Raw genomic sequence first — 19,670 nt, 5'->3', positions numbered from 1 at the left:
TCCCTAAGCTTGGTGATGGCGGAAAAGAAGGATGGAGTGTGCACGAGAAGCTATGATGTGATGCAAAAATAAGAAAAAATGTCAATAAGCTACATGATTAAAGATTGAAGACATAGTAGAGATTGCTGTCAAATTGATGTCTTCAATCTGTAATTGTTCTCTGGGTTGCTCGACTGGTCGAGGGCCTGGCTTGGCCGGTCGAGGGTCCACTCAACCAGTCGAGGCTCGCTCGACTCTTAGTCCAGCGAGTTCTGTCTTTTGCTATTTCATGCTGCTCGCCTAGTCGAGGGTCTGCTCGACCGGTCGTGGCTCTCTCTCGACTAGTCGAAGTTATGTAGATTCTTGCGTGGATTTGGTGCGGACTGCGTAAATTTGAGGCAGTTTCGCAAGAGTGCTAAAAGGAAGTTGCCTAAACTATAAATAGGGGTCCCTAGTGCTATTCTAAAATATTCTAAGGCTTTCAAAAAGTTTTTCAAGGGTTCCTAAAAGGGTTTTAGGGTTTCTAAAGGGTGTAGCAAGGGTGAGATTCAAGGTTGTTCGAATCGGCTAAGTCCTTTCTCTTTGTAATTTATATTTTCATAGTGGAATTCTGTCGCTTTGTGCCGTGGTTTTTTCCCGCAAGGTTTTTCCACGTTAAATCTTTGTGTTCTCTTGTGATTGCTTGTTGCCATTAGATTGGTATGCTTGTTGCCATTAGATTGGTATTCTAGATCCAAATCTATGTGATTCTGCAGCACAAATCCCTAACGAATTGGACCCTCGTACCTAAATATAAATCCTGTGGAAGGTAACTATGATTTGGCCATTTCCACTTTAGTAGACAGGTTATTGCAATTCACTTCACTAGAGCATCCAAATACAACCCAAAAAAATCAAATCTTATTTATGACTAAAAAAACTCATGTTTTTGTCCCCGTTTTGTTATGAACTTGGAAAAGGACATACACACACGCAAACAAAAAGAGCCAAGGGCAAGGCTCGAAGGAAATAACTGTTACAACAAGAAGCATTTGCTCCATCCTGACTAAAATAAGAAACGAATGACATTCTCGTAAAAAAATTCCTAATTCAAAAATCCCTCACTTATTGTTTCTTAAACATGCTTTTGGCAATCCAAACTCCTTTCGTCGAGAATCAAGATGCCGCCTCCAAGGGTCGTTGTGTAATTTGTAGTGTAGTACCTTGTTACAAAAAGAAAAGGGTTTGTTGAGACCATGGTCACTGTAATCATATGACCAGCAATATCAGTAAATCTGGTTCAACACACAACAGCAAAATATGCATATGATTGAGGAATGTTCACCTGCCTTGCATGTGAACTTCACATGCGGTGGATGCACCTATATCAATGAACATGAATTGCCTGTAACCCCTGATGTGGCCCAATGGAAAAAGCACCATGTGCTCTTGTTAGATGCAGAGCCTGAGGTGAAATGAGTAAAAGCATCTTTTCACCCTTTGGAATATCCAAAGTGATTTGCGGGCCCCACCTGCACACATGAGACTTTTCCATTGAGCCATGTTAAGGGTTATAGGAATCCCTTGTACCCCTCGGTTATGGGCCATTCCATACCAGTGTGTCACATTACTACAACATCCAAGCTATGCGAAAAGGTGAGCCCAACTAAAAAAAACCTTGCACGAGCATTGGAAGGTATAATTGAAACCATCCATTCTGTCCGTACAATGTGGCAAATGATAAGTAGACCAGCATGTTCTGTATGCCAGGATCTTCATTGTGCTCATCATCATAATCATCTAAGCCTTATCCCAACTACTTGGGGTTGGCAATACAGATGCATGCGTGGGTGGGAATGTATATGTGCTGTGTGTTTGCAATTTCTACATCTTATGAAAGAGGTGGTTTCAAGCCCAACCAGTTGGACCAAAAGTTACCGTCCACCCAGTGGATAGCTTTCAACTTGCCATGTGCGGGGTAAATCCAACACTTTCAATATTCTGGCTGCACCGTGAGGATCACGTTGTACAAAATTCAGCCCCATCCACTCATCATGTAGGCCAATCCACAGGAAACAATTTCTCCCCACTGATAAATGACAAAATACATGTGCAGTCACCTGACGAGAGGATGCAGCTGATTTTTGTAAAAGGGATCCTCGTGATGAGGCCAACCTATTGGACACGTTGGATATTGCATGCACATAACATGCTGGAAGTTATCTCCAAGGGGTGGATGGTAACTTGTGGTCCAAACGGTTGGACTTGAGACCTCATTAAAAAAATATCCCAACTGAAACAAGGTGTGACTTGCACACTGTTTGGTTGGTTGGTGGTACATGGCAATATTGAAATTTATGCACACAGCCTGGACAAATTGTAGTTGTTCGAATCAATGGGCCACCTTTGAATTTGGCCACCAAATCATCTGAACTTTTAGGAAGCTCAATGAGGATATTTCGGTCATTTTCAGAAGATTAGTTTAGTTAGGAATTCAGGGTGGTTTCTGTTAAATTGTTCTGAAGTACGGAATTTTCAATATATATATATATATATATATATATATATATATATATATAGAGAGAGAGAGAGAGAGAGAGAGAGAGAGAGAGAGAGAGAAGCTCTTGAGTCCAACCGTTTGGACTATAAATTGTGGTCCACCCAGCAGATAACTTCCAACGTGCGATCTATATTCAAAATCTAACCCATCTAATTGGTTGGCCCAATCATGAGGATCGCCTTCAGAAAAATTCAGTCAAATCCACTTTTCAAGTGGACCTCACTTGTAATTTGCTATTTATCAACGGCTAGAAATTGTTTCCTCTTTCGTGGTCCACCCAATGAGCAGATTCGGCTGATGTTCGAACTAGGAAATCTTCACGGATGGGCCTACCCATTAGAGGGGTTGGATGTCACATGCACCTACTGAGTGTGGGGGGTGTGCGTGCATGTAAAAAAAAAAAAAAAACCGTGCAACTACCAGATCTCATTTAAAAAAAATTTCCAACTGAAACAAGGTGTGACTTGCACACTATTTGGAGTCTGCGGGAATGAGAATAAAGGAAGTACCTGTATGAATGTTGCAAAAACATCATCCTCCCCCAGTTTTGAGAACTCCTCAGCCCAATCATAGACTTGTCCAGACAATCTCTTCTGTCTCTCGGCCTCAAGCAAGACAGAATCGCGATATAAGAACCTCTGCCAGATCTTGCCCACATTTGCCAACATGAATTCGATTTCTGTCTCATTAAATCCCTATGAGAAGAAACAAAAACCCAATACGTTATCGACAGCCCTCGCAGATATCACATCTCATTTCCACTTGAATTAGTCTGTGTTTGGACAGTGGATTGAATCACAAAGCTTCAGTTTAATAAAAGAAGAAATGACAACAAAAATAATGATGTTTCCTAGCACTCACAAGAATAAAGTAGCCCTCAAATGTCAGTTCAATTAAATAGTGCATCCAAATGGACCCTTAACGATAGAAAGAAATAATTACCCGAAGAATTTGCAGCAAATTTGGAATCTCATCCTCGCGAATGCGTACAGCAAAGCTATCATAGTTGAGAACATTCTCGTATGGAAGGAAGATTCCATCCTGCAATAGATGTAAGTAATAAAGAATCATGTAATTTATAACAATGCCAAGTCGAAGAAGATAAAACATCCTGTTTTGTGGAAGTCAAAATCTCCAATTCAACTGCATACCATGATCATGAGCAAATGAGGTTCTTCAAATATTGGAAACTGATGGAAACAACATATCATGCACATTTCTTCAAGATTGACATATGAAATCCCTTCTCCATAAAAAAATAACTAGATTTAAGTTTTAGCAATCATATGATCCTCAACGCAAGGATACAAGTAGAATCCTCAGGCAGTCAACCTGTATAAGCAGAGATAATAGTTTAACGATCAAGACAGTAGGCCCAATGGGTGCCACAGCATCCCTGTGGATGGATCGTGCTTAAAAATTCTCCAAGACTTTAAGCACCGAAGATACAATATTTCTTCTAAGGAATGTGGGCCATTCTGCATTATTTTCCTAACCATCTATTTGCAGGCCATTGATCGAAGGGTTTAAGCTTGTCTGATTGGGGAAATAATTGAGGTATCCCCACGGCCAATGTTACCTAAACTGCTAACCACCCTATGTTTTCTGTCATGAATCGTTCAATCTGGATTATGGATCATTTGCGATCAAGATTGCAACTTTCACCGATCCGCAATTCTGGTTTTGTACTTTGAATTTTGATTAAGTTATAATGTAAATTTATATTAAGAACATAGAGATTAATACTTTGATTTATGCAATAGCATGCATATAATGCAATACCATGCATGTGGGATTTGTAATAATAATATTCATCATTTCACATATAAATGACAATATCAATACCAATATAAAACTACATTGTACACACTTTGTAATTTGTATGTATCGGAGTACCCGCATGATATACCCCTAGCGTACCACATATTGGAGGTAAGTAGAATATGTCATACTCGTTCTCATACCATGTACTGGAGCGACCCACAATCCAAGTAACCTTGCCCCAAATGAAGGTGGGGATATTTAGGGGGTGTTTGGATCATATGTTGCTTTAGATAAGCTGCTTATGGCTGCTTGTGTTCCTTAGGAAACCCGGAGGGAACTTTCCTTCCTTAATGCCTAATTCCTGGGAGGCACAAGTGTGTTAGTAGCTAGGTTGTTTTGGTAGAGGTAGTTACACAAAGTGCTTTCCAACAGAAGCACGAGTGGAACGACTGTGTAGGTGTTTTAGTTACGTGAGGTCAGTGTGTTTAAGGCGCATGGTAAGTGATGAGAGCGTTAGCGACATGTTGGTTGTTATGGTGAAGAAGGTCCTTTAGGGTGCAAGTGTAGGTAAGTGATGGAGTACATTCCTAAGGTAAGGGACTTTTAGGTAAGGAGAGTGTAACGAAGTGCTTCCCTCCAGAAGCACGAGTGAAGCGAAGACAGTGTGTTTAAGTGGAGCGGTTAGTTCCTCCGGAGGAGACTTCCTTGCTAATAATCTTCCTAACTCTTCGGAGTTGGGGTACGTGATTCTTAAACGTCGCTGAAAGTGACTTTAAGGCGAGTGTAGGTAATTGACACTCATAGGGTTACGGTTCACCGTGGCCGAGATGTCAGCTACAGCCAGGCCAAGAGTCTTGTGTCTTCACAAGGACACTCAAATCCAACCATCCGTCGATTGACCACGTAATCATTAGGGAGTATCGATCATTATGGTCAACCAAAGATCTTACCCGTTTACTAGTCGTATTATCGACGAAGAAGTGGACTTTTGATAGCCACAAGGAACTACCAAAAAGATCTTAATGGGAATCAAACTGCTTTGAGAAATGAAGTAGACAACCCTAGGAAGGACTATCTCATTGGCTTTTCGGCCCTTGGGAGTGTATAGTCCCCTCAGATAACCTACATTCCGATGATTGTCACTATCAGATCCCCCTTCCGAGGGGTGACAATCCTTAATTAGATCCAAAAGGGACCCTACTATAATGAGCAGAGGTCCAAAGCGAGTCCAAACACTCGTCTCTTGGCCCAATAAGTGTGTTGTTTATTTGAGTATAGTAATGGAAGTGGGTTTAAGGCAAGTGGAGGGAAGTAAGGTAAGGTTATATGTTTATTTCTTAGGTGAAGACTACATCTAACTAACTTCAATCGAGCTATTCTAATCGATAAGTGAGTTGTTGGTTCCCAAGCCTGACTCCCTTTGCTTGACAGTACGTTCTTGATAAACACTCTGTGTGCCAGATAACAACTTTGAGAAGAGAGAATTGCTGGTGTCAGGACCCCAATCAGACAGACTTTCCAACAGTTAGTAATGGGTTTGGTGATGCTTTCGAAGGATCATTATTAATGGTATGGAAGTGGGGTTATGCTGACGCTTGTGGGTTTTGCTTTCAAGCGGGTGATTAGGCGCAGTCGCTGGTATGCTTTCATCTGAACTCCATCATCCACCTTTCTCCTGGAAATCTCGCTCCTTCAATGACATTAGTGAGTTGCCTACCCCATTTATTATTTTAGGATTCTCTATGGCTTGTTTCTGCCCCATTAGAAACTAGGTCTCATTCGTCATTGTTGTAAGTTAGGATATACTCAACTTCTCCCATAGAAAGAGTCGAGTCATCTCTCCCAGGGCTCCCACTCGAATATTCAAAGGAAATCGTTGATCCAAACTACAATTGTTCTATTTTCGACATTTCCAAGTCGATCCTAGAGTTGGTGGACAAAGAGAGTTCACCGAGCGATCGGGAAGGAAGTTCTCTTTCCGAACAGGTTTGACTTCTATTTCTCGTGTAGTAGTGTCGAAATGTCAATACATGGAATGGGGGAGAAAATTGGATCCTCATTAATCCACTAGTTGCGGAATCTCCTCCCACTGGCATAAGTAGCTTACTTGGTTTCTACTTATTAAGCAGATAAGCATGTTTGGTAGACAACATACTTATCAGCCAAGAAGTAGAAAAAGCATGTTTGGTTCCAACATAATAAGCATTTATCCCTCAAGGTTGTTTTGGTCCCCCTCACGTCCACCGTCCATTATATGGGGCCAACCTTTGATGTGGACCGTTCATTGTGTGGGCCCCACCTTCGATGCGGGCCCACCTTGGATGTGTGTCATTCATCATTAGGGGCTAACATTTAATGTGCACCATCCATTATGTAGGGCCCACCTTTGATGTTGGTCATCTATCGTGTGGGGCACACCATCACTGTTATTGTCCATCATGTGAAGCCTATCATCAATGTTATTGTCCATCATGTGGGGCCTACCTTCAATATCCACTGCCCATCATCTGGGCCCCACCTTCGATGTGGGTTGTCCATCATGGGGCCCGCTTTGGATATGGGTCACTCATCATTAGGGTTAACCTTTAATGTGCCCACCTTGATGTGGACCATCCATCATATGGGCCCCGCCTTCAATTTGGGTTGCCCACCATGCAAGGCTCACCTTGGATGTGGGCCATTAATCATTAGGGACCGACCCTTGATGCGGACCATCCATCATGTGGCCCCCCTTGATGTGGGCCATCCATCATGTGGGACCCAACTTCAAAGTCCACTACCCGTCATGTGGAGACTACCTTTAATGTCGACCGTCCATCGTGTAGGCCCTACCTTTGAAGTGGGTCGTCCACCATACCGGCCCGCTTTGGATGTGGGCTATTTATCATTATGGGCCGACCTTTGATGTGGACCATCCATTATATGGGCTCACATTAATACGGCCCAACTTTGATGTGGGCCCCACCTTTGATGTGGATAGTCCATCATGTTGGCCCTCCTTTGATATGGATTGAGAGAGAGAGAGAGAGAGAGAGAGAGAGAGAGAGAGAGAGAGAGAGAGCACATGGACCGTGAGAGAGAGAAGTCAATAAGTAACAAGTCAAAAGGCTAAGAATTTTTTTTTATTGGGATAAGTAGCTTTTAACACATGAGTTACTTTTACAATGATGATTACCAAGCTAACTTAAGTGAAAAAGTAACTTAATGGCTTAATATAAGTTAAAAAGTAACTTATGTGGTGGTAACCAAATTCCAAACAGGCCCTTAGAATCACTAAACCATGGAAACACTTGTACAAACTGAGGACCCAAAGATGGTAAACATGTCTACAGGTAGAGAATCATAAAATCCCCCTTGAAAGTCCATGGGTTCCTCAACTAATCACAGCATCACATGCACAAACTTTGCTCCTTCTTTCTTTCTTTTTTAATTTGATCTTGGTAACACACACACACACATACATCCAACTGGTTGGATGATAAGTTACCATCGAACCAGTGGATAAGTAACAACTGTTCATGTTTTTGTGAAATACAACCCCTCCAATAGGTTGACCCAATCATAAGAAACTCCTAGTGTGAAAAATCAACCCATTCCACTCATTAGGTGGGCCACACCATAGAAAACAATGGATACCCACAAATACAATAAAGAGAGATTGATGTAGCCCACCAAATGGGTTGATTAGGCTGATTTTTGCATAAGGTGGTCCTCCGGCAGGGCCGATCTTTTGGATGGGTTGGATGTCACACAAACATCAGAGGATGAAAAATATTCGCCGGTTGGAGGATAAATTAGCGGTATAATGGATTGGATGTGAGCATCTTAACACACACAAACACAGATACCACACACACACATTTGTATGTATGGATGTACATATGTATATCTGTATGTCTGTATGACCACACTTAAACAAGCTGTTGCTCAAAAAAAAATTCCCCCCCCCCCCCCCCCATCAATAAACACATGAAAAAAGGAAAAAGAAAAAGAAAAAATAAAAGAAAACTGTTGAAGAATATGATGAGATCACACTACCTGAATTACGACAGGAATGCAACCTTGCAAAACACTATCTTCCATTCGACCGCTCCAACCATCCCCTGGCAAAACCCCACAGAAAATAGAGCTTGCTAAGTCGTCATAATAATTATCAGCACGCTTTGAAGTTACAGTCGTGTTTTCTGTATATTGTCTCCCAAGCTTTCCATCCTTGTCAGGGATTGAGCCGAATTCTTTCGCTAGTTTTTGCCTGATACCCATGCTATACCTGAATTACCTCAGACAACACAAGAAGATTTGTATCAGCTACAAAGGAACCATGTGACCGAAAAGCTTGTTTTTACATTGAATGACAATTAGACACTTACGTATCTTCAGGTCTGCCATTTTCATAAGCAGGTCCTAGATTTCCATTAAAGTAGAACAGCCTTTTACGCTCTTCACGCGATCTGCACATAAGGGTCAACCACTTTCATCTTGATAACCATAAGAGAGGCTGTTCCTTCAACTGATGAGATTTAATCAAGAACAAGTATACAAGCAAGATAGAGAAACCACAATGATTAATGAAGCCTTTATTCAGCCCACGGTGTATTAACGGCCCACCTTTCGGTGATTAAAATTGTTCATTTGGTGCCTTGGTTGGCCTCTTGGTGGATGGGAGATACCCCAACAACTCTTCCATGTCCTAAGTCCTACTCATCTTATTTGCCCCCCATTAAATGTGAACCATTGGTTGTAATTTGCCCATTTTCAACAGATGCTAGGCCCAACAACTCTTCCATGTCCTAAGTCCTAATCATCTTATTTGCCCCCATTAAATGTAGACCATTGGTTGTAATTTTCCCATTTTCAACAGATGCTAGTATCATCTGATAATGAAGATATCAAAGTCATTGGCCATTCATGAGGGGCTCGGCTTGTACCGTCATGGGGTTCAGTACAAAAAATGCCATATCTAGATCGACCATGTCATACATGACCTCCACAAGATAAAACTTTCATCAATACCTGGCCCACAGTTTTAATCTCAAGGAACCGGGATCAGGCCGCTTCCAAGCGGGAAGCACAAGATCCTTGTCTGGGTCGAAGCATGGATGGTCGCCTCTTTTATCAGAAGGAATGTTATCCCAGTTGTCGGCCCAATAAGCAGTTGTCGAGTGATTGTGCCTCGAATTCGTGTTCCCCCAGTGAACCAACATCATACTATTCCAGATCTCTTTAGGAGCATAGCAAGCACCTTCATCCCATGAAAATAACTGCCTACAGTAGAGGCAAACACCGTTAGTAAAACCAGAGAGAAAAGGTCATCCAAAAGCGAAAATAACTGATACTGCTCTTATGCTCTCCTCTGCCGACCAATGAAGGTCCTTCACACATACCCAAATATGATCTCTTCCGGACGAGCGGTTCCAATACGGGTAATGCTCGACAATGTGATCATGTGCCTTCTTGTAATAATCCAAAGCTAGTGAGCTCCTCAAACCCATGTGTTCCTGTAATATACGAAGGAAAACATACGTTGAAGTATTTTCATTGAATGGAATGTGCTTCTAAAAGTGACAGTCTAAGATAATACATTCAAGGTTCAATGGGTGGAAATATGTGTGGAAATATGTGAAGGCTGTATAGGAATTAGTACCTGTATGTTCAAGTGGGGTGCGTCGTCTGCGCGAGTGATGAGGCAGGCATCAAGAACCGGAACATAGAAATAGTCTGCTTCTTCGCCGTTCAGTGTTCGGTAAGGGCTAGCCAGGATGCTTTCATAGAGTGCCATCTGGAAAAAGGTGCATCCCAAGGCAGGTTAGAAAGATTGACTTCTAATATCATTATGTGAAGTTTGAAAACCTGCAGCCATCTCTACAAGCAGTGACGTGTTTGTGGACATCTGAGCTCTGCATCAGGTGGGTCTCACCACGTTTATAACCTGGCCCAATAATCAGGCAAGCTATAAATGGTACATTGTCAATTATCTTTGAATCCATCCATTTTCCAATTCTCTTTTAAACTTTCCATTTTCTGTAGATGGATGGTCCGCACCCAATGAGTTGACTGCCATAAGTTCTGGGCATGGTCTTCTACACAAGGGATGCCACCTCATACATGGCTTGAATGACCCACAAACAAATGTCGCCTAACATGTAGACTAAACAAAACTCTGGCATGAAACTGAAGTGTCTTGGTTGATGAAACCTGTGAGCCATACAACTGGTCTGTCCACAGTGTTGTGTTCTGCTCACTATATATCCTATTTACACATTCAAACTTGAAATGCCGCCCCTGCAACACAGCAACAAAGTGATATATGACGACGTGGATCATGGTGCTTCTAATGATAGATGAACGGAAATTCTGAAACCTGACCTCAAGGAGATGACTATCGAATTCTGCAGGCAAATCATAAACATATATAAGAGGCCTTTTCTTTTTCACCAGAGCATTAACATTCAGGAGATCACCAGTAAGATGTGTATCGGCCAAACTGACTGTAGCCGGTTGAAGCCATCGAGGCCATTCTCTCATTGATGACAAAACAGATGGAATGCTGCAATCTATTCCATACCAACCGGCATCACACTGAGAAAAGAATGCCAGATTTAGTTAAGAGTTTCAAAACAAGCACCAATTAAATATCATAATTTCATGGTATATGACATGAAAATGGGTGTTATCGAAATCATATAGTATAAAATGTATATTCGACTTCAACTTATTAAGAACATACAACACTGAAACAGCAGGAAAGAAAAAGACATGGGTAATCAGTGTCAGTTCAAAAACAATACGAAAATTTTCTCTTGAATGAAATTGCACTCTAAAGCTTCCTAACTATGCTGAATTACAATAAGGGCTAGACCATTATAGAACTGTATGCCTTAGATGGTGGTGAGTCATTCATACACGCATGGCATGCATGTAAATCAAGACATCCAAAATCATTGGCTCCATTGTGGATGGAACATAGCCAAAAAAGAAACACAGATAGGATGACCATAACCATCTAATATCAGCAGTTGAATTTGGACCCTTGACGTTGCCAACGAAACACTGATAGGATGACCATAACCATCTAATATCAGCAGTTGAATTTGGACCCTTGACCTTGCCAACCAGTGGTTCCAAGCATCATATTAGCGTCCCTGTTGGGTTATGCTCCATCAGCAAGAGGGCCCATATTTACATGTTTGCCATGAGTATGGTGGAAGTTACTGCCATTTAAGAAATGGGTGAAACCAATATAATCTGGTCCAAACTATATAAAAAAAGAGAGTCAATTTGATATTATCTTCTTTTACGTCTTCCATTTTTGTAATGATTCTGTTTGACAAATACAGAAGGAGAAAAAGATTTTTGGAAAATACCACAAGTAGAAAGCATCAAAACTCCCATCACTTACCTGACAAAATCCACCGCGACAATGTCCACGCCCAGAGCATTGGTTGACACAACTGCATAGTGAAGGCACCTCACAAAACTGTCCCCAAAGGCAATCATATTTACAGTCACATTCCTCTTTGAATTTCACCTTGGAAGCGTATGCTTCTTTCGGGTCAACATTACACCAGCCAGGCTTGCTACTGTTGGTCGTAAAAATATTTTCCAGATCAGCCTTTGTCCAATCAGTCAGCTTAGGACCGCCGGGTTCAGATGGTAACCTGAAAAAGCCATGCTTTGGAAATCAAATTTCATTCTAGCAAGATACCTTGGCGTGAACGAAGATTGAAAAAGATTGGACTTTGATAAGTGAGAAAGTGTTTGGAAGTTCAATTGAATTGAATTGGAATGAGTCAATCCAATAAAGTAACTGCCAAACATGGAATTGTAGCAAATGAGCTTGGTTTTTATTACAAGTTAAAAGGTTTCCACCCCATTGTGGTGGTCACTTTACTCTATAATAAATTGAGTGCATTCCAATTCAATTCAAACATGCATCCAAATGGACCCTAATGTTCTTACTTCACTTGAAAGCCACATGCCTCTGCCACAGGACGATTTGGGTACTTGGTTCCTTCTCCACAAAAGCACATTGCTCTTGTTGTATCACAATGTGCTGGGCAAATTGAAACAACCCATCGCCCATATGGCTGCTCCGGAGATACTGGAAGATTGCAGTCCAACTGCAATTTCTCGGAACAACTTTCCCCTATTAAATGAACATACATATTATGATTTTTCTTAGACTATAGTTAATGGTTCAAACATAAAAGAAGCACTGAAAATTCTCATCTGCAACAATCCAAATAACCAAATATCAAGAAAACTATCCTGACCAGCATATCCATGAAAACATCTGCATTGTCCCAGTTCACGGTTACAAATGCCTTGACCACTACAGTCGTTCTTGCAGCCCTTTCCACCTATGCTCTGTCAACATAAGAGGAATATTTAAGCAATGAAAAATTTCGAAAGTGGAACTTGAATCAAGAACTATCTAAACTCTTGGATTCTGAATACACCCTGTAATAAACCAGAAAATGAAATACTAAAATCCAAAAGGATAACGAATTCGAGAACCAAAAATATCTTAGAAATCCATACATCATAATAAACTCTCAGAGCTATCTGAATCAAACCCAAAAAGCTTATGCACCAAACTCTTGGGCAACAGAGAAATCAGATAAATCTGAATTAGACAAACAAACATAGATGGAAATACAAATGTCAACCTTAGCAACCTTTTTTTTTTTTTGAGCATTGCTTTGCAGCCAAAACTTAACGATTAAACACTCTATAATAATACCATATCTTACCTCAACGATATCTATTTCTGTGGCAATTGAATCGCAGCCAGAAAACCACTGTCCAATATCTGCTTTCCACGGTGCACCCCGGTAACTCACTGCCCAATGAGAGTCAGCAGGAAACCGAGCATCTAAATCAAGGCCTAGCAGTGAATTACTGGTCAAATGGCCACCACCTACTTCAATCGAGCCATTAATTTGGAGACAAGAACTCCGAGATTGCCGGCCACCAAGATAATCAAGAGAGGATGGCACCAAAGGGTACAGGAACGTATGAACAACCAAAACTAATGCTACAAGAGAAATGATTGTTGCTACCAAAGTCCAAGAGAAGTTCCATTTCGGAATAGGGACCATCTGCGCAAAGCTTCTTCAAGAATGCCACGAAGACTCTATACAATTACGTGTCTTCCCAGTTCCTGAGAAATACTTAGAACCATAAAAAAATTTGGTTGAATGATAAATGCTACAACCTTAAAAAGCTCATGGTTCATGTAAAACAGTGAGGAGAATGAGAAAAGTTTTAAGTATCGTCCAAAACCGGTACATCATGCTTGATATGTACCAGTATCACACATGAACAATACCGCTGTATCAGCCCAGAACAATACGGCTGTATCAGCCCGTATCGGTCCAAAACAGCTAGATATAGAGCAATGTTGTACCGTATCGATGTGAATGATACCCAATACACCAATTTAGAACGTTGATGAGAAATCACTGGCGAAAGAAATCCAGGAAAAAAGGCATGTATATTATAGAATCGATATATTAAGTCAAAAATAAAGCAAAGAAGAATAAGAAGAAAATAGAAGTTCATGAATTAACCAAAATCTCTTCATCGATAACTCCTTTTTTTTTAAAAAAAATAAAATTATTTAAAGGAATTAGCCAACAAATTTCATCGAAAGAGATTTGGGTCTAATTTGGTGCAAAAATCATAGAATTTCATGATATTTAGCGCAACCAAATGCGCCCTAAAAGAAAAATGACTCAGAAAGACAATTATCTCAAGCCCAAATTTTAATAAATTAACAGAAATCACTTTATAGGTATATGTTGAAATTGGAAAATTCAGGGAGTCAGGATGATGAAGCACACCATTGAAACCTTCTTAGGGCCCACCATGATGTTTATTTGCCATCCACCTTGTTCATAATCCTATTCATAAGGTCATGCAGACTTGGATGAAGGGAAAACACAAATATCACTTGATCCAAAACTTCCTTGGCTCCCAAGAAATTTTCATTGGCAGGCATCCAATCCCCATTGCTTTATGTGGTGTAGTCCACTTGAGTTTTGAATTTTCTATATTTTTGGCTCATACCCTAAAATGATATGGCAAAATGGATGAACGTTGTTGATACAACACATACATTATAGTAGAGACTACGGAACCTTGCCACATCAACAGATTATATATACTGGCTTGGGTGCTGTGTTCGACACCGTAATTCAAGTCCAATACACGGGGTGCATGTGAGCCCTACAGCAAAGCTAGGAGAAGCGGCATCTTATATTATATTAGAGAGGTGGAACATGCAACGTGGAGAGAGGAGATAGTTTAAAAATCACGAGAGTGGATACTGTCGTGCCTGAATACAGGTTGGGATAATATCCAGTTATATTATGCCGTGACATGATACTCTTTCATTGGCCCGCCAGCTCAACATGGCAACATGCCGCTCTTTCATTGGACCTTCAGACACTTACCCTTTAGTTGGCCCACTAGGCATGTGTATATGCTTAACTTGGCAATGAACCTTCTGAAAGTTAGTGAGCCCTTTTTTTATAAATATAAGGTGGGCCAATAAAATGAGGGCATATAAATGATCTAACAGAACTTATATTAGCCAAGCGGGACGGAATATCATGACTCTGTCATGATAGCTCATCACTGTTTTAAAATGGGGTTGTATGGTACTAGTTCGTTTGGATTGGCAGGCAAGAAATTCTCTCTCTTGTAGAAATTGCAAATCTAGATAGTAGCAGCTTGCTAGCCACCAAGACACCCACTCCATCTTCACATGCACCAATTTGACAAGTGCATGAAACATCTGAGCAGTGCCTACAGTGGCTCTCACCATGAAGAAAAACACATGAAAACCATGCTGGTCCACCCATCAGGTGAGTCAGGTAACCAATGAAAAAAAGACCGGATGGATGGCTTATAAAAGCTTGTCAAGTGCCCAAATTTGATGTAACGAGTGACCCACCTGATAAGTCAACCATCATAATTTTCATGCATGTCCATCTTAACAGTAGCGCCCACCTTACAGACCACTAAGATGTCCACCCACTTGCCAGGTTGGCACATATGCCAGGTGTAAAGGAGTGGACAGAGAGAGATGCCTATGGGGCGGATTAGATGCGGCCCCGGCCTACCCCAACATGGTGCAGCGCTGACCGTGGGGCCCACCTTGATGTATGTGTAGTATATTCATGCCGTCCATCCATTTTTCCAGCTCATTTTAGGGCATGAGCCCAAAAATGAAGCAGGCACAAATCTCAGGTGGACCACACTACAGAGAACGATGGTGATTGAATGCCCACCATTCAAAACTTCCTAGGGCCCACCATAATGTTTATGTTCCATCTAACCTGTTTATAAGGTCATTGGTCACACAGACCTGGATGAAGGGAAAAAAAATAAATATCACCTTCATCGAAAACCTTTGTGACCCACAACGAGTTTTTAATGGTCAATTACCACTGTTTCCTGTAGTGTGGTCCGCCTGAGATTTGGATCTGCTTCATTTTTGGTGTCATGCCCTAAAATGATCTGGAAAAATAGATGGATGGCGTGGATACACACACATCAAGATGCGCCCCATGGTCAGGCCACACTGTGTTGGGTGAGGCTGAGGCCGCACCTAATCCGCTCCCCGGTGGGGCTAGCCTAGCAAGCCTCCGAATGTTATCTCAGATTTCAGAAAAATACATATTTATAAAATAAAATATATTTCTGATTAGATATTCTGTCAAACCTAAGAAAAAGAAATCATTAGTTAACAAAAATCATTTCACGGACATCTCTTAGAATCTATAATTTTTATACAATGAACACAAAATTTCAGCGGGACCCGCTCATCAAACCTGATTGAGAGCGGGCATCGTTCCTCCTACATTTTGGGAAAACAATAGCTTGTACTGTTGTGTTGTTTGTGTCCATCTACTGAGCTGGAGACAGATATTCTCAATTCCCAGTTTCATCCAAAACAAGGGAAAATGCAGATTTCATAACAGAAATGATCAAATACCAAATGAAGAAAACCTCATGAATTACCAAACTTCCTTTAAAAATAAAAAATAAAAAAATCTGCGAATTAACATAAATCACTTCATGGGTGTCTCTCAAAACAGACAAATATACAGAATCAGAAAATGAATTTCACAAAAAACAAAGAAAAATCTCACCACCCCAAGATCTGAAATCACCCCAACAAAGAAAAACACATAAATTCGAGAACTGATTTACGTACCCAGGCATCGAAAATTTCATGAATTCACAGAAAATGACTTTCTGGGTGCTACCCAAATTCACTATAAATTCATCCAATCATCAATGAATTTCAGCAGAGATTGATAAGATCTTCTCACCTTTTAGAAGATCTGAGAATGGGGTCTTCTGCCAAGAACCTGAAAACGGCAAATGAATCAAAGTCAATTGGAAGAGAAGCATACTAAAAACAAAAGACTCAAAAATCAATTGACCGTGGAAAAAATAATTACCCAAAAATAATGTAAAAATATAATAATAAAGAATTGAGAATTTAAACAAAAAAAAAAAAAAAAAGGAAAAAGGATGGAGAGAGAATCGTTTCAGGTCAAATCAGAGCCGCCAAGGCTCTCACTGGTGAGTTTGAACAAAACGGGAATCATTTTTTATTACCAAATTGCCCTTCTTTCTATTATTTCCGAGGGGGGCTGCGCTAGCCTGGCTTTCGCTAGCGGCTCGCTACGTGGGACCAACGTGAATCAGATCCACGCCGTCCATCAGATGCGACGTTACATTTTTAACATCGATCCTTAAATTCAGTTAAATCGAAGACTTAAGTGGGCCATGCCACAAATCCAAGACTTAGGTGGGCCATACCTTAGGCAACGGTGTTAAATCAGGACGCGGGTTTCCATTTCCTGCGCTGGGATGCTAGGTGGTGGGGCCCACTATGATGTTTGTCAGAAATCCACCCACCCCGTCCATCCGTTTTTCGAGGTCATTTTAGCTCATGCAACAAAAAATGAGGCGTATTAAAAGCTAAGTGGGTCACACGAGAGTGAAATCCTGCCATTGAAACCTTCCTGGGCTCCACCATGATGTTTATATGCAATCCAAACCGTTTATGAAGTCATTGTGTTGGGATGAAATGAAATCACAAAAATTTTTAGCCCGATACGAAACTTTTGTGGCCGCATGAATGTTTCAACGGTGGTCATTGAATCAAACTGTTTTCTCGAGTTTTGGATCCAGCTCATTTTTCATATTATGCTAAAATGATCTGTAAAAATAGATGAACGGGGTGGATTTCTCACAAAAACATTAAGGTGGCCCCACTTAGCTTCCCAGCGCGCAGGAACTTCCTGCATAGCCTTTTCCAGGAAACCCGCGTCCGTTAAATCATGCCTAGAACTGTAAATTTAAGTGATGTGTATCACATACACATTTGAATATATTAATTTTTTGTGAATCGATTGATTCTGGCGTGGATCGTCGGATGAGTGGATTGGATTGTACGTACACACAAAGGTGGACCCCACGCACAATTTGGATAAATTTAACGGTGAGGCTTCCCATCTCAATTGTTTCCTATGGTTTAGCACAACTGAGTGTTAAATAGCACTCATTTTTAGGTTCCAGTTCAAACAAGTGCTGGCGAACCTGATGGACGGCGTGGATCTCTTCCACGTGAAGTCGTTCAGTCCACGTCATCTAAAGTAACGTACCCATATCCGTGCGGATGCCGCGCATGCGTTTTCATTCCCGAGGATTGTGATTGGTGGTTTGGAAATCTGTGATTTGATTGCAAGGAGGGAGTAATTTATAGTCTGGCAGAGTGTCATGGTTGATGCGCAGGCACACAACAATCGTATGCGTGGAATATATTAGTAAATTTAAATGGTCCAAAATAGGATAACCATTGCAGATGAATCGTCATATAAAACTCAGAATAGTTGAACAATCCTAACCTATGATTAGTGGATACATGTTGGTGAATTCAGACCGTTGGATGATTTAAGACCATCCATCCAATGAATGTCAGTCATAATTTCTATTTATAGTCCATTACCCGACCATGTGATGATCCGGACCGTTTGCATAGAATTTTCTGCAGGATATGATTTATGTGTAAGAGATCTCACTCATCAGAATCTCTTCATTCAAAAAAGGGACTTGGAAACAACGGTCCAGAGAAAGCATTTTATAAATCACATTCGTGTGAACGGTAACCTTCTCCGATCAGTTTTAGTTTTTAATATGGTGAACGCAGACTCTAGGAGCTTGGATGAACGGTCTGGATCATCGTTCGATAAGACGAAGCCTTCATTGGAGGACCGGTATGGTCCACACAGCCTGCAAAACACCCAAGCTCTTACATCTTGTTGTATATCTGAGATCTAATCCGTCCATCGGTTTGTAAACATTATTTGGACCGCTAATACAAAAGATAACAACGATTAGAAACTCATATGGACCATAACAATGGGAACAGCGTAAAATTACTCCCTACACCGTTAAGTTCAAAGGGTACGGCCCGTCTGAGTTTTTGTATCTTCTATTGACATTGGTGAGTTACACCTGATCAACAGGTTCGATGAAATACACACACCATCGATCGTGGCACCACACGCAAGCTTTCGGTTTGCATCTCATCCCCATTGTTCCATGAGGTGTGGGCCATCAGAGATGTGTGATATCTGATTTTCGTGTTTAAGGCCTAACAACGGTGATAAAACCTGATAGACGGATTAGATTTTACATATACCCCATAGTGGGCCCCGCAGGCTTGGGTGTTTTCGGCACTGTGTAAAAAGGTTGTGGAGAAGATTCCTTTCCTTTCTTGGGAGAGCGAAACCGCTTTGTCTTCCGCAAAAGGACAAAAGCTGCCAGCTCTGGCTCGTGGAATTATGGGAAGTTATTTTGATGCTCTGGCTGAGTGTAAAACTTGATAAGCTTGTACTTGGAATTTCTACAGTAGGCATATATTAACCCAATTTTAACCGAATAAATTGTGGACCCCACTTTTTAAAACACACATTTCTAAGATCTGATTGGTTGAGAAATCCTAACCTTTGATTCATGAATATGCTTATTTCAAAAGGAAATGATGGCTGGATACTTTTCGGTACTACGCGTCCAATAAATGTCCATCAATCCAATAGTCAGATAATAAGATAAGCTAATCATTGTTTTCATGGTACAGTAAACTGTCTCCCATAATTGGAACGTTTTAATTTGAATTAATCACATGCAACGTATGTAATTTATGAGTATTTTCGAAGTGCTTGTGCATCATCCATCACACCCATCACACTACAAAAATATTACGGCCCATTTGGCCGGGCGGATTGGAAGCGATTGAATGGTATTGGAAGGGATTGGAAGTTAAATCCCCGGATTGGCTAAGCATGCCAAACAGACTGGG

The 19,670-nt window shown here is 41.0% G+C and overlaps 1 protein-coding gene across 2 annotated transcripts; it reads right to left on the bottom strand.

Annotated features, from left to right (window-relative positions):
• Positions 1–857: 857 nt before the first annotated feature.
• LOC131222515 (uncharacterized) lies at positions 858–16,778 on the bottom strand. 2 transcript variants are annotated; one of them, XM_058217618.1, is made up of 15 exons: positions 16,627–16,778; positions 13,036–13,445; positions 12,556–12,649; positions 12,242–12,428; positions 11,682–11,940; positions 10,649–10,861; positions 10,478–10,564; positions 9,927–10,061; positions 9,667–9,780; positions 9,296–9,543; positions 8,653–8,733; positions 8,321–8,552; positions 3,461–3,559; positions 3,028–3,213; positions 858–1,181 (listed from the first exon to the last, which is right to left on the bottom strand). In XM_058217618.1, the coding sequence occupies exons 2-15, from the start codon at positions 13,381–13,383 to the stop codon at positions 1,080–1,082; spliced, it is 2,385 nt and encodes a 794-aa protein (XP_058073601.1). In that variant the 5' UTR covers positions 13,384–13,445; positions 16,627–16,778; the 3' UTR covers positions 858–1,079. The 2 variants fall into 2 exon arrangements, with proteins under 2 accessions (XP_058073601.1, XP_058073602.1); XM_058217619.1 differs by lacking the exon at positions 16,627–16,778 and adding an exon at positions 16,509–16,594.
• Between the last annotated feature and the right edge of the window lie 2,892 nt (positions 16,779–19,670).

This window comes from Magnolia sinica, chromosome 13, assembly GCF_029962835.1.
Source record: "Magnolia sinica isolate HGM2019 chromosome 13, MsV1, whole genome shotgun sequence".
Classification (NCBI taxonomy): Eukaryota; Viridiplantae; Streptophyta; class Magnoliopsida; order Magnoliales; family Magnoliaceae; genus Magnolia; species Magnolia sinica.
Note: the sequence above shows the minus strand (reverse complement) of the source record. Positions and strands in the feature narration are given on the sequence as shown.

Excerpts from the sequence above, each read along its gene's own strand:
- LOC131222515 (XM_058217618.1), bottom strand. The coding sequence starts at position 13,383 with ATGGTCCCTATTCCGAAATGGAACTTCTCTTGGACTTTGGTAGCAACA. Across the intron at positions 10,565-10,648 it reads TCGATAGTCATCTCCTTGAG|GGGCGGCATTTCAAGTTTGA; the intron begins GTCAGGTTTCAG and ends GCTGTGTTGCAG. Across the intron at positions 3,560-8,320 it reads GCATTCCTGTCGTAATTCAG|GATGGAATCTTCCTTCCATA; the intron begins GTAGTGTGATCT and ends CATCTATTGCAG.